The sequence below is a fragment of the Xiphias gladius genome, chromosome 22, assembly GCF_016859285.1.
Source record: "Xiphias gladius isolate SHS-SW01 ecotype Sanya breed wild chromosome 22, ASM1685928v1, whole genome shotgun sequence".
In the NCBI taxonomy this organism is placed as follows: Eukaryota; Metazoa; Chordata; class Actinopteri; order Istiophoriformes; family Xiphiidae; genus Xiphias; species Xiphias gladius.
Window position 1 is genome coordinate 21,145,528 of NC_053421.1, and position 20,599 is coordinate 21,166,126.

The 20,599-nt window shown below is 39.5% G+C and overlaps 3 protein-coding genes across 5 annotated transcripts; 1 reads left to right on the top strand and 2 right to left on the bottom strand.

The window, feature by feature from the left end:
• Positions 1–3: 3 nt before the first annotated feature.
• Positions 4–6,128, bottom strand: rpa2 (replication protein A2). Its single transcript, XM_040117213.1, has 9 exons — positions 5,967–6,128; positions 5,646–5,743; positions 4,513–4,614; positions 3,337–3,450; positions 2,747–2,821; positions 2,217–2,333; positions 1,497–1,634; positions 1,051–1,145; positions 4–747 (listed from the first exon to the last, which is right to left on the bottom strand). Exons 1-9 carry the CDS (start codon positions 5,977–5,979, stop codon positions 660–662), a joined length of 840 nt encoding a protein of 279 aa, XP_039973147.1. The 5' UTR covers positions 5,980–6,128; the 3' UTR covers positions 4–659.
• A 485-nt stretch (positions 6,129–6,613) lies between these two features.
• Positions 6,614–10,529, top strand: smpdl3b (sphingomyelin phosphodiesterase acid like 3B). 3 transcript variants are annotated; one of them, XM_040117208.1, is made up of 9 exons: positions 6,614–6,671; positions 7,423–7,545; positions 7,673–7,886; positions 8,196–8,293; positions 8,414–8,557; positions 8,727–8,896; positions 9,217–9,397; positions 9,586–9,719; positions 9,867–10,529. In XM_040117208.1, exons 2-9 carry the CDS (start codon positions 7,485–7,487, stop codon positions 10,227–10,229), a joined length of 1,365 nt encoding a protein of 454 aa, XP_039973142.1. In that variant the 5' UTR covers positions 6,614–6,671; positions 7,423–7,484; the 3' UTR covers positions 10,230–10,529. The 3 variants fall into 3 exon arrangements, with proteins under 3 accessions (XP_039973142.1, XP_039973141.1, XP_039973143.1); XM_040117207.1 differs by lacking the exon at positions 6,614–6,671 and adding an exon at positions 6,823–7,019; XM_040117209.1 differs by lacking the exon at positions 6,614–6,671 and adding an exon at positions 6,935–7,019 and having other exon boundaries at positions 7,484–7,545.
• A 387-nt stretch (positions 10,530–10,916) lies between these two features.
• On the bottom strand, positions 10,917–15,620 carry mecr (mitochondrial trans-2-enoyl-CoA reductase). The gene is made up of 10 exons (XM_040117211.1): positions 15,303–15,620; positions 13,072–13,169; positions 12,767–12,898; positions 12,537–12,680; positions 12,062–12,164; positions 11,700–11,802; positions 11,530–11,603; positions 11,369–11,429; positions 11,197–11,269; positions 10,917–11,100 (listed from the first exon to the last, which is right to left on the bottom strand). The coding sequence occupies exons 1-10, from the start codon at positions 15,497–15,499 to the stop codon at positions 10,937–10,939; spliced, it is 1,149 nt and encodes a 382-aa protein (XP_039973145.1). The 5' UTR covers positions 15,500–15,620; the 3' UTR covers positions 10,917–10,936.
• Between the last annotated feature and the right edge of the window lie 4,979 nt (positions 15,621–20,599).

Here is a 20,599-nt window from a genome sequence, read left to right on the forward strand (position 1 = left end):
TTAAATCTTAATAAATTTGTGAAAATTGCTTGTTCATCTTGGTGTGTGTGGATTGGGGGGGGGGGGGTTGTTGTTTTAAACGAAGTTTCACCAAAACGTGAAAAAGTGAACTGTAGGGACTATATTATTAAGAACTAGCAATGTACTTTTTTTTTAGAAAAATATAATTTAAAAAGAATATGTGTAAATTATGAAACAAAAGATATCCTGGTAGATTACCAAACTGTATTTTGTATAATCTTTTAATTTTGTCAAAAGTAAACTACATAGACAAAAATAAATTGAGTACTTGTGTTCCCAATCTTTAAAATTACAAAATGCTTTACAACAGACAGGGCAGGAAAAAAGAATACAGAAAAATAGTATTAACTTCTACCAACGGCTTCTTCAGCTGCAACACTTTTGGAAGTTGCAAAACAGCAGAATCAACCTCTGGAATACAGGATGTGTAAACCAAAGGTCTCACCAAACCTAAACCTTGTGTTTCTTCAACTAAACAGGGAGTGACTCGCAGGATTTCACTCAGTTCTGAGACATTGAAGAGGTCAGAGAGGTTGTAATTTAGTAAGTACTTTTGAGTTATAAAACCAGTACTAATGACTTATGTCATGTTAATTTCAAAAAAAGTAACCCCACTGGTGCAAAGGAAGGTGAAGTGTCTAATCGTCATTGTCTGTTGATTTGAAGTGGTCTTCGTCGATGGTGGAAAAGATATGACCTTCGTTGCTTAGAAATTCAACTGCTTGCCTGTTAGAGCACAAACAGAAATATGAATAGGATTTTTGCAGCACCTTTTATATAAGAGCCAATTCAAGACTTAAAGTCTGAGACTTCTAATTTTAGATATCTTTACTGAGGTGCTAGCTCTTGGACACATTCACAATAATCCCATATGATCAGTCAGTGTGACATTCAAGTTAGAAGATGAACTTCATATGCTTAAAACAAAGTTAGGCAAGTGCTTTAAAATTAAAAAAAAAAAAAAAAAAAGAAGAGGGATCAGAAGGAGAGAAAGAAAATATGAATCAGTATTAAATAAACTCCTCTTACTTGATAACAGCCAGACTCATGCCACCGAGTTTCAGCTTTAGGTCCTGAATGCTGATGCCCTGTGGGTCTGGGCAGCTTCTTATCAAACTCAGCACCTTAAGAGATGAACACCAACATTAAAACATGTACACAGTGTCAAACTACAAATATAGAAGCATCTTTCAACTTTAGTAACTTCTCTTTGTGAAATCATTATTTCCATTTTCTTAATATGCTTGTCTCGTGTAATCCCTATTTATACTGAAAAAGGAACAGGAAGTATGAGACAGTGAGCACTGTTTGTGTGCATATGAAGAGAGAGAAAAAAAAAAAAAAAGCTTCTGGCTTAAAACACTGACCATTTTATATCTACTTTGTGTTCTAAAGGACTGAGGCCACTGCACTCATCTACATGATAATGGAGCAAACCTTTCTAAAAGTAGTGTATTCTAAAATTCTAGGCTCACCTGATTCTGGTTTGCGCTTAACCCATTGTTAGCCATGTCGTTAGCACCTGCATAGCCCCCTCCCATCCCTCCCATGATCCCCATGCCCGGCCGTGACATGGGTGTGACATTACTGCTCATTCCTCCTCCGGCCCCCAGCTGAAAGAGAAACAGAACTAAGTTGTGCTAACGCAATTAATGGTTACATCAAAAAGGGAAATCTGCCAATAAACTTTTAGAAATGTGACAACAGTGTGGTACGTGCTGAAACACACTAAACTCTCCAATGTAAAAACCGTTTCAGGAATGTAAGTGCTCTCAAGTTACACAATGATGTGTTTTGACAAACTATTCAGTTAAAATTTAGTCCAGTTTAAAAGAGAGCTAGATGTCTTTTCTGGGATGCGGTTGGCTGTTTTCAGTTGCTCCAATACTAAACGTACTACCTTCATCCCTTCGGAGCAGGGGACAGCCGACTGAGCAACCCAGACATTCGTGCTTTCACTGTCAGTGATTACATCTGACTCTGCCACTGCAGTAATGGCGGCAGCACTTGAGAATACAACACAAATTGACTGTCGGATTCATCTAAACCCTGTTACGTTTCTCAGTACTAACTTACACAAGGTATTCTTTAACATAGGTAGTATTCATAGAAACTGGTAGGTAACCTGACTCCCTCACTGTGTATGTTGCAACCAACAATAAAAGCTGTAATGGTTCATGCTTAAGGATTCTCACCATGGTCTGAGGTTTGCTGAGCACCATGTGTGCCTGGACAACCTCCAGCATATGTGAGGTGATTTCATTCATGTCCTCCAAGGGTCTGACGCTGAATGCAACAACAGACCTGTGGTTCTGACACAGGACGACAAACACCCACGCCCTCAGTAAATGGTAAAAAAAAAAAAAAAAAAAGATGAAGAAGAAAGAAGCTGAATTCACAGAGCAACTACAGGAAGAGTTTTGGCAAACTGTCACGTCTTCCTTACTGCATTTTTTCAAGAAACAAAAACAAAAACCATGTTGGTCAGTGTACCACAGCCTTCTGAAATGGAACAGCAGTAAATTTCAGATACATGGCACAGCAAAAACACATATGCTATATATGTGAATAACTCTTCCAAAACATAAAACTTTCAGAGTACAATTGCTCATCAAGCAAGATTAGTTCTACCAGCAACTTAAATTTCATGCGGTCATGTCTCCTCACAAGGGATCATAAAGCTAAGTTCCAATTTGTTTCTGGGTGCTATGGACATTAAACTCACCTGAAAGGAGCGCAGATTGCCAGAAACCTTGACATACGTGCCTGGGGGTAGGACAGTGCTGTCCACACTGGGGTCCTAAACAAATAAAAGAAAACACAAACTTGAGTTCTGTAATGTACCAAACAAAAGTCTGCTATAGCTTCAGGTTTTCAATGAGAACAGGCGGAGTCAGTTACTACTTTTGGCAAAAAGTGTGGGATTATTGCCTCCCTTTACGCCTCCCTATATATTCCTGCTGTATTTTGCATCTTGTGTTTGGCCTGTGATCAAGAACTCCCTCTGGCTGCTAATAAAGTTGACGTTGAGAGTGACATTCATCGTTGACCAGAAACTATGGTCAAAGGTAAAATATCACATCATGGCAGTCAAATTACCTCCCATCCAAAATCAATGCATCTTTGTAAGTGTTTGAAGAGCCACAGTTGAACAGAAAACCAACCAATGGATTTTCTGCTGTAGAAACTAGGTTTTATTTATCTGCGTTCATTATTATTATTCTTATTTACAGACAAATGGTTCATATGCAGATTAAGTACAAAAGCAGAATGTATTTAAATTGTGTTCATGAGGGTAAAATGACCTCGACTAACCTCTGTGTCTACCCACTGCTTCACGTCCATGGGAGCACCTGTCATGTCATCGACCTTGTACTGGATGTTCGTCATAGATTTGTCTGTGCTCCTGATGACACCCACAATGGTAACCTATGACAGAACATGAATTGTTATCAAACAGAGCAATTGGGAAAGTTAACGACTACATACTTATTATAGGGGTGTAAAAATATGCTGTATTGTATTATCACTCGAGTAAGTATGTGTGGCATAAAACGTGTTTTGTTTTTTGACCATTAAAATGGTCAATTTCTCCAGTATTCCATTATCACATTTCAAAATCAGAGCCAACTATTTTCACTTAACAGCGAGTAAGTTAAGTTGTAGGTTGTATGTCCGTTCAATCTACATTTCAACCACACTATTAGGTAGAATTCTGCATGTAGATTGTATCATAGGCTGCATATAAAGACAGTCCTTTAGTGCTGAAACGATTTGCTGTTGAATTCCTTAACTGGACTACATTTTCATCGTTGATTAGTCTGCTAATTATTTTCTTGATTAATCTTTTTTTCTATAAACATGTTGGAAAATAGAGAAAATGCCCGTGATATTTTCCAAGAGCCAAAGTCTATGTATTCAAACCAACAGTCAAAAACCTCAAGATATTCCGTTCACCGACCAAAAAAAAGAAAGAAAAAGCACTAAACTTTCACATCTGAGAATCTAGAATTTGAATGCCGGACTGAAACGATGAATGGAATAGCATGATAGTTGTAGACTGCTTTTCTCTCGCTCGACTCACCGATTAATCAACTAATTATTTCAGCTCTACTGGAAACAATTTTAATAATATATTAAACATTAAAGTCATTTCTCTAAAGTCATTGCTAGTTCTAGCTTTTAGATTGGGATTTTCTGCCTTTTTCTCTCTCCTTTTTTTAAATAAATCTATTGTAATAAGAGTATAAAATTTAAGTACATCAACTAGGGAAATTGTAATTGGCATCTTTCACTGCTTTCATTCAGTTTTTATCATGCCCTTTTTTAGAAGCCAAAACAAGTTTGATAATACAAAGTAAACAATAGAGACCAATTAATGATAACAATAATAGTAGTAGTAGTAAACATAGTACAATTGCACCATTAGACACAAGTGAAAGTTATTTTCATGCTCTGCCAACATGCAGCCCCTACTTTCCTTCAGCGTACCTGGGCAACTTCCACATCTCCTACTTTGAAAGCCTCATCCGCCTGGGAAGCAGACATCAGCTGAGACACTGTGCAGGGGATTATCTGATTCGCACGGGTTCTCTGCAAAACAAACAAACAAACACACACATTCACACACACACACACACACACACACACACACACACACACACACACACACACACACACACACAAAAACAAACAGGGTTTCTGCAGGGTTCACCAACTTAAATCTAAGACTTTTTAATACCATACAGAATGTAATTCAATACCTTTTTTATGGTCAATTACGGAAAACAAACAATAAGGCCTACTATTATTTATTAAGTAAAATGACATTTCTTTCAGTGTTTCCCAGCTGTGTATTACAATAATTCCTATTAACATAATTAATTAATATGACATGGAACAATGTATTGATTACTGAACAGGCCCAGGGGACAAAGAGACAAAGAGACCAAAACAGCCGCAGAATTACCAAAAAGACACACAAAACAACCTCACAGGACTTTGTATGTCCTATATAGGAGGGTTGTGGGGGCTTTTACTTGTCTATGCCCAGGAACCCATCGTCTCATAGTCCGTCATGCCTGGACTCAGGTAAGCTGCAGAACATGGATGAATGGATTTACCAGTTCAAATATAAATAATTAACTTGTCAATTTTAGTTTTTGCTGAAATCGATACTTGTCCAGTATGAGTCGGTGAAACTTCCTAGCAACTGTCTCCTGGTAGCAAAAAGTTATCTTATGTTTACTCTCCACGGCAGGCAAGAAAAAAATATTCAAGACCTTTGAAAAAAAGGCTTTTTAATACCTTTCAAGGTCTTTTTCTGAGGGAAACTGAATTAAATGCTTTTCAAGACTTTTCAAGACCAGCAGATACTGTGCACACAGGTTGACTGCTGTGCCTCGCCATCCAACTGTCAGTCAGTTTTTACATCATGTATAAAAATGATGATGATGATGATGATGATGATGATGAAACGAATCTGTTCAGAAAATTAAAGTGCAACTTCAGGGAAGAGGTTTCTCTCGGTCTGATTGATGTTCGGCTAAACTGTGTTGCTCTAAATCTGTTTCGAGGTTCCAGTGGATTATAAAGAGGTTGCAGTGCAGCCCCCCAGTACAGACCCCTTTCTTCTCTCCTCCCTGGGACAAGGAAGGTGATGCAAAACCTCCTGGAGACTGAGTGTAACCTCCGACCATACTACTGGACTCACTGTACCCTCCTGGAAAAAAAAACAAACAGGAAAAAGAGAGTGAGAGTTGAATTAAGGGGCCGTTTGCTCGCCATGCTCCCTCTTTGAACTACACGCCACTTTGCTGACAAATATCAATGACACAAAAACAAAAAGGGTATTAGTATTCAAGCTAACGTTAGCCGCAGTCATACAACGTCAACAAGCCGACGCGACCGCTCTCTGAACACGACAGCGTGGACATTGAACTCACCCTGATTCCACATGCTGGCACCGTGTATTTAAGTTAATAAAAAATAAAATCTGAGTTATTATGGACACGGTGGAACAGGGACAACAGGAGCACGCAGGCCAGCAGAGACGTCTTCCTTGTGTTGTCCCGCGCCAAACTCAATGTACAGCGCATGCGCGTAACAGAAGTCCCGCGAAATGTACAATCCCACGGCCGGGCACTTTGTTGTTTTAGACCTGATTTTCGCTTGTCAGACAGTCCTCCCTCTCTGGGTGTGCGTGAATGCCGTCTTTGCCGCTATGACTGGCGAGTCCAACTCTCAGCTATGGACCCGGTCGCACTTTTAGCGTCTATGTACCCTAAATTCCGAGTGACAGAGCCCGTTAAAGGGCATTGCACAGCCTTTAAAGAAATAGTGCCTGAGAGGTAGCGCTCGGGGCGCAGTATCAATGGGCATGGGGCGGCCAGAGGGCAGAGAGCCAAGGCTTTGCTGTATTCGCGTCCTGTGGGAAATATCGCCTATGCTCACAGTCTACTCCATCGGGGCATTTGTGGCAACTGCTTTGTGAACGTTATCTGCAGTACTTAGGCCTGATGAGTAAAATGTAGGCGGCATGACACCCTCAAGCTTTAACAATATTGGAATTCTAAAATATTGACCTAATATTTACTTTTTAAACGTTCCTCCGTGGTATCAGCATCTTGTCGTCCAAAAAATCAACAACTGTGAGTGGAGATGTTTGCTCCCTTTCAAATCTCAAAGAAGTCGATTTCTCTACAGTTAATAACATATGAAATACAACCTTCGGCCCGGAAAGTACGATCATCACTTGGAGGCAGCACACGCACCTCGAGAATGGTCCCGCCTCAATTCAGTATAAAACTTACAATCTAACAAGAATGGGAACATTAACACGCCGTTTTAAGAAAATAGAATCACGCATCCGTCGTGGTGTGAATACATACAGGTCTACTGTAAGCTTATGATTCACGGGCCATTGAAGGGCAACTGTAAAAATAGACCTACAGATTGTATCTTTCGCCCACATAAAGTCGGTAATGTGAAGGGATTCGGTAAGTACACGGATTACGGTATGTGATGCCTTTCCCGGGCATCAGATACCCACGATGCCCATCGGATACGTCTCAAATCTGTAGCCCTATAAATAGATGTTTTGCCCCATAGTCTGCCAGTTACAACACATTAACTGTGTCCTGGGCATGCTGCCAGAAATCTGTCAAATCTAGCGGCCACTTCTTTTAATGTTGAAAAATGCACCCTAACTTTTGAACTTCTTTATTATAGGCTAGGTGCAGCCCGTACCTCAAACCGGCTGTTCGTTTTATATTCGAATTTTGTATCGGTGCGGCTAGGGAACCAAATCCGAAGTGTCTGTCTTGCAGAGTAATGGACTGACTTCAGGCCTAAGACTCGTCATGAATCGCTTTCTCTTATCTTGCCCCCCCCCAAGTATAGACTTACCTCTCAAACCTGGACTTGACTGTTGTCGGACGTTTTCTTTCCTCAAACTGTTCAGCATGTTCGCAGCGAGGCTGCTCCTGTCTTGTCTGCTTTTCAAAGAGGTTCATGCGCTGTCAGGTAAGTAGCCGACAGACCAAAATAACCACCCTGCATGAATATACAACATTAAACTGTTTTTTGAAAGGCTCGTGTCATGGCGCAGGAATAACTGCGTGTGCGCAATTACGCACCGTTTTTTCTGAAGGGTACTTCTGGCACATCACGGATCTCCATTGGGACCCAACATACAAACTGACCGATGCCCCTGAGCTGGTGTGCGCGTCAAGCGGAAAACGACCCGCCGCCAAAGCGGGGAAATTTGGAGACTATGCTTGTGACTCGCCATTGCATCTTATCAACTCCTCTGTGCATGCCATGAAGGATATTCTATCAGACCCGGACTTCATAGTGTGGACAGGGTATGTCACTGTTCTGTGCCGATTTAAACATTTTTTTATGAATCAGATTGGCTTGTGTTAAGTCTCAAGTCCAATGTCATAATCATGGCGTTTATCTCTTTTACGAGATATCCTGTACTAGGGGCACAGTTTAGCCCAATGAAGCATGCCCTGGGTCTCCATTGTAATTTATATTCCTTAGTGGACCCTCTCCAGCTGTGGGGCCCAAGAAATCATCACTTCCTTTCCATCACTGCCTCTTAAAGCATTTAATCCTCAAACTATGAACAAAAAAAGCCAATTTTTAACAACCTGTGTTTTGCTTCTCAGAGATGACACACCACATATACCTAATGAGAGTCTGACAGAGGATGAAGTACTGCACATTATCAGCAACCTCACTCAAATCATAAAACAGGTCTTTCCAAGTAAGTTTGAAGTCAAGAGACATTATTTGTATTATAGGGAGAAAACATCAGAGATCAACATTAACTTTAGTATGGATTAACTAATTTTAATAATGGGAGTTCTTCGTTGCCTTTCTTTAGAAACTAAAGTGTACTCTGCCCTGGGAAACCACGATTACCATCCTAAGAGCCAGTTTCCTGCAGGCCCCAACCACATCTATAACAAAACAGCAGAGATGTGGCGGGACTGGTTGGATCCAGAGTCCCAAGCAACATTTAAAAATGGTGAACAGGGCCTCCTGTGATACTTACAGATATATGCACAGTTGCTCTCCCAAGAATTAGTGAATCAACTTGTGGCAATGGCACAAATTGTGCATAAGACACAAACCATACATTTGAAAGCACATTTCCAATTGTGTCACGCATTTTCTGCAATCTTCCTTCTGTACAGGTGGATATTACACAGAAAAGCTGCTGAGTCGAACAGGTTTCAGGATGCTGGTCCTCAACACTAACCTCTATTATGACCAGAACAAGCTGACCCAGGGCATGGACGACCCGGCGGGCCAGTTTAGCTGGGCCGATCATGTTCTTACAGAGGCTGCCAACAACAAAGAGAGGGCAAAGCATCTTGTCTTTCTGTGCCTTTCACCAGGGGGTTAAATTAAGCGGGGACATTCATACTTGGAAGTAGGGTATTTAAGGGACTTCCACTGGGTGCTATCCGGATTTCTTTGATGAGAGTATGAGTAATTATGAAAGAGAGGTTGTGAGAGAGGTTGACATTCACAACCAGACACTGTCCAGAGATGAGCATTCTCTGGTTGCTCCGCCCCAGTTCAATCCCTACCTTGTAGAAAGATCAATCAATTAAAAACAGTAGAACATTAGAAAGTGAAAATAGATCATTTCTACTAACTCTACATTGGTTTCTCTACCAGGTGTACATCATTGGCCATGTTCCCCCCGGTTTCTTTGAGAAGAAGAGACGTAAGCCGTGGTTTACACCTAAATTCAACCAGCGATACTTGGATTTAATTCAGAAGCATCATTCTGTCATCCTCGGGCAGTTCTTTGGCCATCACCATACGGATAGTTTCCGTATGTTCTACAAGTCCCAGGGTAAAATCATACTATCATGATACCACCACTGCTACTCCTACTCTCCTTCCTTTGCATCAGTGTTGACTGATTTGACTGGGGTGCACATTGACTCTCACATTGACAGCTAAGATGTTACATGACCTTGTGCCATAAAATAAATTTGTAATATTAAGAAAATCGGCAGGGATTCCTTTCTCTTTCTACAGACTCTCCTATCAGTACGATGTTCCTCAGCCCAGGGGTCTCACCATGGAAAACAACACTTCCTGGAGTTGTGAATGGAGCAAACAACCCTGGGATTCGTATCTTTGAATATGACACCCAAACGCTTCTGGTCAAAGTAAGTCAATACCAGTCTGTGTAATTTCCATTTAGATATGTTTAGAAACCTCTCACAACCTTTTTATTCTAAAAGGTTGTGAAACCCCCATAAAAGCCTTTTAACAATTATTTTTCTTTTTCAAACCACTTGTTTGAACACACTCAGGATGTGGTGACCTATTATCTGAACCTGACTTATGCTAATGCGGCCCATGCACGCTGGGAGAAAGAATACCGCCTCACAGAGAGCTTCAGAGTACCAGATGCCTCCCCTGCTTCCATGCACCAGATTCTGGAGCGCATTGCTAATAACCACTGCCACCTACAGAAGTACTATGAGTTCAACTCTGTCAGCTATGACCTGACAGAGTGTAACAGTGACTGCCGGGTTGACCACGTGTGTGCAGCCAGAGAGGTAGACTTTCACAGGTATGAACGCTGTCTGGAAAAAGAAGAGGCAGCTGCCATTTGTGCTGGGTTCCTCCCGGTCCTCTCCGTGGCTTTAAGTCTGGTGTTGAGTAGTCGGTAATGATCATCTATTACAGATGATGTTTAAAATATATTATTGAAGCCTCAGGAAGTTATTGGATTAAAAAAAACTGATTCAAGATCAATAGTTTTGTATTTTTTGGCCATGTAAATATTTGTTTAAATGACAATATCAATCTTTGGTGTGGCCTCTTTACCTTGGTTTACTGGTACTGGTTGAATACTTTATTTCCAGTAAATTCGAAAAACTGTATGGTATGTTTGTGGCTCAAGAGGCTAAAGTACAAACCATGATACTGTGATGTTCTGTATCAAATCCAGACTTTTGTGAATCCCCCAAAAAAAAAACCCAGAAATCAATCGTAGTTGTATGATTTAACAGAAAGAATCAATGCATCAGTAACATCAGCGTTTCCTCAACAATAAATCTGTTCACTGATATTCATTGCACTTATTCACGTCCATGTAACTTAAATGCAATGCAATCTGTTCTATTATGATTCCTGTTATCTCACATCAATAAATAAAAATTGTATGAGTTTCTGATTACTGCCAGTTAACGTAAGAAACTCAAAGTGTGATTGTAGAACATGACAGATACTGGACTTTGAGCCTGCTGTTTATTGAGTACTGTGTGTGCTGGAGCAGTGTATTTGAATGACATTTCAGCAATAATGTAGCAGTTACACTTCATTTCATAAACCATGGTCTTGACAGTGTAGTGATTATTTGCCAAGACCAGTCAATTTACATGATTAGGACCTGTTTAGCTGAACTGAAAGGCTGCATAGCTGCGTCAAGTGCTTTGTTGTAGTCTTGGAGTCCCACTTCAGTGCAGGCAGGAGCTGTCAGCTTTCCCTGCTGGATGAGGGAGCACAGTTCATCCAGCATAGCTCTAAACATCCTTTCATCTGAGGAAGAAGTTAGAAGTTTCTTGTGAAATTCATTTAAAAAAGACCCTTTTGGGTATCTTGATCTATTAAAGAATGAACTCCGTGCTGACTCACCGTCTGAGTGATCTCTCTTCCACTGTGTGACCCAAAATCCCCGAACCTTCACATCCTTGAAAATGAGAGCACTCTGGAGAGACCAAGATTAGTAAATGTACTGAGAAATAATGTCCCTGTGAAATGGGACATTAATGTTAAATCTGGGAGGACATAGCAGGTTTCATCTTACCACAGGGACAGTAACTGGCTGTTTGGCCATCCCTCCATATGTCACCATAGAGCCTCCAACCCTGAAATAAATTTAAAAAAAATTTGGCATTTTATTATCAGCTTAACTCTGTAGTGTAAGGATATTATATCAGGTTAACGATGATGATTCAGCATCCTCACCGTAGATGACGGAGCAGTTCTGTTGCACTCTTGCCCCCGACTCCATTTAATGCCAGTTTTGGCTTTGGACATGTCTTTAAACAAAAGACATAATATATTAGGACTGTGTTTATGCACCCATGGGCAAACCACATGATCAGACATTTAAAGGTGTCTTCAGAGCCATAGACCTTGAACAGTTCCTTAATCTCAGGCCGCCTCAGCGTCTCTTCTTTGATTACATGAGTTGCTCCCATGGCCTTCAACCTATCACTGAGCTGTGTGAAGTCTGGCCTTTGAAATGGAAGACACAATGAGGAGGAAGTTCATTACAGTCATAAATTCTAGCATAAAAAAAAGATGGCCTTCAGGGAAAGACTGATAACCTGAAGCAATGATTAGCACCGAAAATTTCCTCAGTCTCCAGAGGGGACTTGATATACTTAGTGAGGAATGGGAAGGAGAGCTGAAGTCTAAGTGTAGTCATTTATTTACACAAAATAGCTACAAAACTGCTGTCATTTCAGATTTAGTGTAGTATGAATGAGCTCACCTGTCTCGGATGACATTGACAGTGTTTATTCTCCTTGCAGCAGCAATCTGTATTACAGCCTGCCCAACTCCACTGTTGGCTGCGTTCTGGATCACTGTATCTCCTGAAGATGCAAACAGATGGACAGAAACTGTCACACGATGGCTAAAACTACTGCACAGCATGTTTTCAGAGACAGCCTGTGTGGGAATACGGCATCCTCAGATCTCCGTTTATTTATTTTTATTTTATCAGCACTTTCATTCGACATGTCGTTCTCAGGTGTCTACCAGATTGCTTGTTGGTTAATAAACACCCATGGAGCTTTGAAGGTGCAGAATTCCTCCCTATGCGAGTTCGTGCTGCAAATACCAGCCCATTAACCTGATCAACGCAGTGGCCTTAAATTTACTGACCGAAGTTAGGGCTACTTCTGAAAGTCATTGAATAGTAGTTTAAAGTAATCTTATGCCCCTGTGTGTGTGGACCTGTTTACCTGGCTTTAGATCTTCAAAGTCAGAGAGCATCCTGAAAGCAGTGCAGGGGTTCACCCCCAGTGTGGCAGCGGACAACAAGGGGATATCATTCGGTAGCGAGATGACATCGTCCTCAGCTAGTACTGCCTCTGTCCTCCATGTCCCTGCTCACACAGAGGCACAAAATTCATGCTGGGAGGCATAATTGTGAGCCTGTGGTCACAGCCATGTAATTCAAGCTGTAATTTACCTAGACCAGCATCTCTTGGGATGACCCAGTCTCCTGTTTTGAGGGAGTTCACCTGGCTGCCCACCTCTATGACCTGGGCCACCCCTTCGTTGCCCCCAACAGCTGGGAGGTCAGGCAGGATGGCATAAGTACCTGAAAAGACACTGTTAGATAAAGAACTGGCCTTCATACCTTACAAAAAATATATACAATGTTCTGTTTCTTTGCTACTTTGTTCCTCTTGGCATAGCTGCTTTTAAATTAGGCTATGGATTAGGCTATGGTATGAGTGCTGGTGTCTGGTGTGGATGTAACTAACTAATTACCTTGAATCATGTTGATGTCAGACGGGTTTATTGGGGCTGCAAGCATTTTAACCAGGACATCCTTTGCACCTATGGGGGGCAGATCGACACCCTCCAACCTGGCAACCAGAAAAACCCAAAGTCTCTATCCAACATACTTTGTCAGGGACAGAATGATGACGTCCGGGAGTTATTTCCATTGTTGTCCCAGGTGTTTTCTGAGTCCACCAGCCATTACCAAGATCTAAACATGCATTCTGTTTTTCACCAAAGAAATGAGAAAAAAACTAAAAACTTAAAAATTCAATAATATTCTTTTTTTTTTAAAATCAGACAATGTATGATAGACGCCCAAAAAAACATCACATCATTATAGTCATTACATGACTTTGCTTGAGGTACCTTCTTTGTTAATTACTTGCCACACACAGAAAGAATAAAAGCAATTTAATAAAACACAACTTTAAAACTAAGAATGTCTTAAAAATATAAATTCACAGGGGATCCCTTTACAAGACCAGGGCTAATAGATGAAAGATTTAGGACTCGTCATAGTTTAAGTTGTACTTCAGTGGCACAAATTTCTAACAAATATGGGATTAACTAAATTATGTAGACCCAAATGATACGGACTAAACCTGTGGCTTTCGGGGCCCCAGGGGCTCTCCACTTTTCCCACTTGGTAATCCATCTTTGGCTGTGTGGTATTCTTTAATACAGGTGAAGCACTTAACCAGACATACATTTTCCCAAACAAAACGGTTTTCATCCTTGAAGGTTTTTTCTCTTGTAAAACTGAAAAATATCGCTTGAAAACACTTCTGATAAAGCATAAATTGCACCTTTGTTTCCATATGGGTTGAGCAAGACAGTATGATTGGGTCAGCCTGGTCTCCTGTTCCTTTCTGGTTTCTCTCTGAAACTCCAGTATATTTATCTTTGCTTGCCCATGTGTGTAATAGAAATCTTCCATGTAGTCCTGTTTACGAATATATAAATCATTTTCAGAAAGAGCATATGCAGATTTTTACTTATGGATCTAAGGACCCAGTCTCTGGGAATACTGAGTTTGGGACATGGTTAATCTTCAGATCCAGCAGAGCATCCACTGATCTGATCATTTGTTTGCTTTTTCGACGACCTACTGGCAATTTCATGGGCCATGGGGTGGATACAGCTGGTCAAACCTAAAAGTACCATCTGCTTGGATTCTGCAGCTGCCTTGTTTGGTTTGAGAGATGGGACATCAAGGGTCTGCCCTGACCTGCTCCAGTAGATTTCGTGCTGCTTGTTTAGGATCGAGATTATGGGCTGTCATGTAGACTTTTTGTGGATACCTGGGCACTCAGGGGTAGAGTGAAATTAAATTCCTGACAAATTGGATAGGGAATCTGATACGGGAAACTTAAGTGGCAAAAAAAGTGGAAAGAAGAGTGTTATTTTCTGTTATTAGGCATTATTTCTCTCTGGAGTCATCTGTTTAAATAAAGAGGCTGATGATAAACTCTTGAAGGAATGATATTGTTTTAACTAGGCTGAGAATGGGTCATTGTGGTCTAGCCAGCTATTTGACATGGGAAAACATCCAAACGGTTATTGTCAGTGTGGAAATTGTGAAACAGCCCAACATCTCGTATTCTCATGTAAAAAATACAGAAGTGAAAGGCAACAGTTATTCCGAGAGTTGTCAGATACGGGTCTTTCCCCTTTCTCTTCCAAGTCTATTTTTTTCATCTGAAATGAATTTCCAACTTATTGGTAGAGCAGTCCTAAAACTTCTTCACTTAACTGGCGTGTATCTAGAAATATAGGATAAACCGCAAATCTTTGTCTGTGGAGGGCAGCATTTATACTGCACAGCCTGCTGGGAATTCATTAGAAGAAGAAGAAGAAGGTGTTTTTCCGCCCTCCGACCTCAGGGAGCAGTAGTGAGCTTATTCCAGTTTGGTGCACCACAATAAGTCGAAGAAGAAGCGGTGCAAAAACATGCTTGGACACACGACACAAAGGTGAGATTTATGTTCTGCAAGAAGTGGTTTTTAACAGTATTTTTCATTTCTACAAGAGAAAAAACTTCAAGGATGAAGGCAAACTGGTTGATATGACAAAAGTACGTCTGGTTAACCCCCCCGCCTCCGCTAAAGGGCAGCGCACCGCCGCATCCCTGATAATTTCTATGGAACCGTGGGAGAAAGTCACGTATTAACTATACAAACGATACCTTAATTATTTATTTAAACAGGCGCTCTTACTGAACGACTTGAGAAGGGTCTCCATGTTTTCTGTACCGAAGTGCCATGCATGTTTGTGCAGAGAGTCCAGCTGAATGACTGAAGTGAGAAACGTTAGCATCACCCCCGTGTCTTGATAGTTTTAAAAGAGCCGCAGCGAAGCGCCGTGTGCAGGTTGTCTGGCTTCTCAAACAGACTGTGTAAAGTGGCAGCCACATCGCGACACAGGGGTTCGATTCAGAATATTCAAAAAAAAACAAAACAACGTCGCTATGCTATAATATTTTCAATGCGAGCTGTGAGTTTTGCTAGCGTTCCTCTCACTGTACGGCCATGTTGGAGTTTACCCCCGAGGTTGTGTCATTGAAAATAGAAACAGAGAACAGTGCCCCTGGTGGACAAGCACGTCACTTCACCGCTACTAGCTAGAACCATAGTGTTGTACATTGGGTACTGCACCTTGACCAGGCAGAAAAAAAGAGGAATTGATTGTGTTCTTCAGTATTTCACTTCACTTAACGCACCCGCAATTACCTTTTTTTTCCCAGTTGGTCATATCCTATGTATTTGTTTCTTGAGTGGAAACAAAACAAAAACAAAAACTGTCCTCAGACGTCGATCCATTGCATCCATTATCAGAATCAGAACAAGCTTTATTGGCCAAGTATGTGTACACACACAGGAAATTTCACTTAGGTTTTTTTACTTGCTCTCAACAAACTTACAAACAATTTTCAAGAAATTGCTAAAAATAAGGACAACAAAGGTCAGCATAAACATGTAACTGCTATGCACATACAAGTAGGTGAAAAAATAGATCCATATATGAATATATATGAAAAGCAACAACGAGCAACAACTTACAGTGTCTATATACAGGCCAAACTGATTCTGCGAATTGTAAACAAGACTATAAATAGTGCAAAGGTGCAGAGAACAAACCATGCTGGAATAAATACTTTACTGTATATACACGAAGTGGGTGGTTATGTACAGTAATTTCATGTTTTGCATGTCTATGTATATACCGTGTATACAGTAAATACAGAACGCTTAGATTTATATTGACAATGTTGATGATATGTATATATATGTATATGTATAAAGCACAGTGTGTATTTAAAGTGTAAAGTATATGATTTTTTATTTGTAGGAACAACTAACACTATGTGACTGTTTTAACTGTTTAACATAATGATGGCATGTCAACAGTGGTGGAGTGTAACTAAGTACATATACTCAAGTACTGCGCAACTTTTTGGTAGTTGTACTTAAGTATGTCCATACCTATACTTCCATTTCTCTGTTTTTCAGAAGGAAATACTGTCGGTCTGCAATCAACAACTGATTATCAAGTAATCTGTTTTTTTTTTTCTTTTCTTTTTAAATCTATTACTAGTCTAGACCATTCTTGGTCAGAAATTGTTTGACCATTTTAGTTTTACTCCCCATTCATTTTTGTTAAAGGATTTTAACAGTTCATCAGTTTGCCTATCAAAATTGTTTTGACGATTGATTTTCTGTTGATTGACTAATCAATAAAAATTAAGTAGCATTTCAGCACTAAAATAATGTACTTCTAACAACACTACATCTATTTGATAGTTATAATTACTAGTTACCTTGCAGATCGATATTTTAGATTCAAAACATATCGCTATGGAGCATTTAAATTATGACTTCTAGAATAAGCTTTTCAGTATGTAAGGAATAGTTAGAATTAGCTCCATCTTGACCAGCTATTAAAATGCTGGTGCAGCTTTCTATTTAGACCTACTTTATAAATGCTTTACAAGTTGTAATACATGGCTTTATTAATAGTTTTTAGGTCATTTGTTAAGGTTTAGATTAATCTAATCCCATTAATAGGGACAAGTGTGGAGTGGCCATTTTGTAAAAAAAAAAAAAAAAATCATTTGACTGGTGTATCCCTATTTTGTAAGGAGCAATTTTTGCATAATGAGTATTTTTGCTTTTGTTATCAAAGTACATTTTTTGTATAATAATTCTGGGCACTTTCACTCAAGAAAACCTTTTGAATGCAAGTCTCGTACTTGTAATGCAGTTTTTTTTTGTCGTGATATTGCTGTTTTTACTAATTAAAGGATCTGGATGTTTCATCCATTACCGTTTTACAGATTTATTCAGTGGTGTAATAAAGATCCAGTGACTGGACTGTAAAACAGAGTCTGTTGTAAGAGTAATAATACATGAAAGACACAAATGAATATTGGCATATTTATTAGGAAATGGAGCAGATCTTTACATATAGAAACATAATACACAGTAATACTTTGAAAAGCCTACATGCTGCTCATCATTGACAAACTAGCCATTTAATTGTCTGAGATCAAGATAATTGTAGGTTTATGGCAGTAAACATTGATACATTCATCAGTATTAAATGCACATTTTTTTTTTTTTGGGAAGTAGCTCTAGCCATTTACTTGATAAGATACAACACCACAAATTAAATGGCGGATGGTCACAAACAAGATGTACAATGAAAAGCACACATTAAGCAACTATGATGCAGAATGCTTTGATGTGCTTCAAATGTTACCCTGAGCACATAGTCATACAGGTCCTTGGATTTTCAAGGTATATCTAACCCATCTAACACCCGACAATCAAATCACAATAACACACCACTGAGGGGTCAAACAGGTTTGTTGAAATCAGAGCATCTGTCATGGACTTTAGTTTCCAAATAAGACTTTGAAAACATCACTAAATACAGCAGAATATTGCAAACATTACAATACAACACTTTCATTCAACCTTTATCTAAATAGTGGGTGTCAGAATCACAAACAAGAGTTTTTACAGATGAGGTATTCAGTGGATTCTGGGATTTTAAAAAATATTATAATCACAGAAACTGATGAATAAAAATCATCTGTGTGTGCCCCTTTTAAATGGACAGAAAGGAAAGTGGTCAAGTTAGAGGATATACTGGCACTGCAATCATAAGTTGTAAATTCAATGTAAAAATGCAGAAAAAAGTAAACTATTCCACCTAATCAGGGCACTTATGTTAACAATCTTTCTGTCCTTTTATATCCTGAGCCGAATTATCAAAACAGTATTTCCGTAAGCAACCTTAAAACTTGGAAAATGCATATAAACACCACCTAAAAGGAGAGTATGAAACAAGATTTGAGAGTTAATTCAGCCATGACACATTCTTTTTGTCAAAAGCATTGATAGTCTGAAACACCAAGTATCAGCCATGTGTTGAGATGAGACAACCCCGGATTATATACTACCAGCCCCAATCCCTTTAACAATATTCTACTACATCCCCATCTACAACGATTACAGAGGAAAAAATACAATAATAGTGGAACATTTTCTTCACATCATATTATGTCATGGCATGTTATGTAAAAGAGGAGAAAATATAAAGAACACCATCACACTGGGTGCATGGAAAATTGAGTCAAAAAGCTTGTAAATCTCAATCGTAACTGTTTCACATCATTTGTAATCATTACTTTGTTTGACCTCAATATTAGGTTTTTCTTATGAATAAAGAGAAAAAAAAACTGTTGCACCAAGACATTCAAAAGCAGACACTACCAAGCCCATTTTACTTTGGCTCCCTTGTCCCATGTTTCACCTCATGTGGATGAGCAGTTAATCCCAATTTTGTCTTGAACAAACACTCCTTGAATCTTTCCAATCAATCTGAAGTATTCCCTGAGTTTTCAGATTGGAATTTCCTGAGATGAGACTAAGAGTGGAGATATTTTTTTTTTCCCAACCAGCGACAAACTGTATGTGGTATATGAAAATCTAAAAAAATATAATATAAAATATATAACATATAATCAAAAGAGATTAAACTGAATATAGAAAAAGAAATGAATGCATCTTACACATGATTGGCGCAGAGTAACATTGCATTGGTTTTGGCATAGATAGGAATAACAATGTGCCTGTCTTCTGAAAGACTCATTGTGCACAAAAATAGAAAATATAAAAAAACATACAAGGCAAAGGAAATAAAACTCACAGTTTAAGTCAGTCCTCATAATACTATGTAGCTGTACAGTATGTACTGTATATTGTTACTCTTGTATTGCAATATTACTGTTACACTGTATTCATACTGCATTGGATTATTAAGGACAATGATTTCTCAAGCACACGTGTAAAAAGTAATTAGAGTACCTTGATGTTAAAAATGTCTTACCCAAATATATTGTCTAGTCATATGTAGCTTTGAATGACATTTGGCAGTTTTCTGATGTCTAATCAAACATTCATCACTGAGAGGCTTCGACAGGAGCTGGAGAAGCTGCAGCACCCTTGGATGAAAATAAATAAGTAGTATTATTTTTTTTTTTTTCTTAAAAGGCTTTAGAATAATTTTACATATATATTAATTGGGTGTAAAAGTCTCGTCAGCTTCTCCTGTAAAATGGGAGTAAAATGCTGATTAGCTAGCTAGTTCTACATGCTCCTCCGTGCAGGCTTGGTGTTCCTGAACTCTCACCCTACTAAGGGTCATAGGGAGGTAATGTCTTAAATAACTACCTAGAAATGGATCACACTTGGATATAAACAAAAACACCAGCCTTCCCACTGGCAACATTATGTCTGATTCTGCCTCATTTTATTCAAGTATCAAGAGGAGAGCTAGCCGGACCCCTCAGTAACTCAGTCCAGGTCAAGTATCTTATTAGAAGTAATGCTGTACATGTATTGGGCTTAGTATCAGATTGGTTGGAATTCCATCAAATCCACATTGAGGTTATAATAAAGCAGCAGTCTTTTTTACACAGCAGCCAGTACAATGAGAATATACTGTAGATGGAAAGTTCACCAAAGTAATGCTTCCATCTCCTTGAAATGTCAAAGAGTGATTTAACACCAGACTGAAAAGCAGCCTTATGCCCTCTCTGGCTGAGACTTTAAAGAGTAACTGCACCCAGTCTTGTAATCTCGCATGCCCTGCCAAATTTTGGTGACATGTTTTTCTGCACTCCGAGCAGCTGTGATGTAGCATGGAGGTATAGTACCACACTAGATCTCGCGCCCTAATACAACAGACTACGCCTGACCACATTTAGGTTCCAGAGATTTAAGCGGCCATTATACTCCTTCAGAAGAGCCTGTTGGATTGTCAAAAAGCTTCAGAAACTCCTTTCACTCCACACCTTTCTCGGTCAGAATTAGCGGGGCTGTGCTCGACAATTTCTGTAACTTTTCAAAACCGACAATCCAACACTCATTCCAACTTCACGCAGCAACTGGCAGGTGTGCCAGGTGAGAAAGGTAGCTGGAGAAAGATGTCACAGGATCCTGGAGTG

Excerpts from the sequence above, each read along its gene's own strand:
- smpdl3b (XM_040117207.1), top strand. The coding sequence starts at position 6,929 with ATGATTCACGGGCCATTGAAGGGCAACTGTAAAAATAGACCTACAGAT. Across the intron at positions 8,294-8,413 it reads CATAAAACAGGTCTTTCCAA|AAACTAAAGTGTACTCTGCC; the intron begins GTAAGTTTGAAG and ends GCCTTTCTTTAG. Across the intron at positions 8,897-9,216 it reads CTGCCAACAACAAAGAGAGG|GTGTACATCATTGGCCATGT; the intron begins GCAAAGCATCTT and ends TTTCTCTACCAG.
- mecr (XM_040117211.1), bottom strand. The coding sequence starts at position 15,499 with ATGTGGCTGCCACTTTACACAGTCTGTTTGAGAAGCCAGACAACCTGC. Across the intron at positions 12,165-12,536 it reads CTTTGAAGATCTAAAGCCAG|GAGATACAGTGATCCAGAAC; the intron begins GTAAACAGGTCC and ends TTGCATCTTCAG. Across the intron at positions 11,270-11,368 it reads AGCCAGTTACTGTCCCTGTG|AGTGCTCTCATTTTCAAGGA; the intron begins GTAAGATGAAAC and ends TGGTCTCTCCAG.
- rpa2 (XM_040117213.1), bottom strand. Across the intron at positions 4,615-5,645 it reads AGGGAGGAGAGAAGAAAGGG|AGAACCCGTGCGAATCAGAT; the intron begins GTCTGTACTGGG and ends TTTGTTTTGCAG. Across the intron at positions 3,451-4,512 it reads GAGATGTGGAAGTTGCCCAG|GTTACCATTGTGGGTGTCAT; the intron begins GTACGCTGAAGG and ends GTTCTGTCATAG.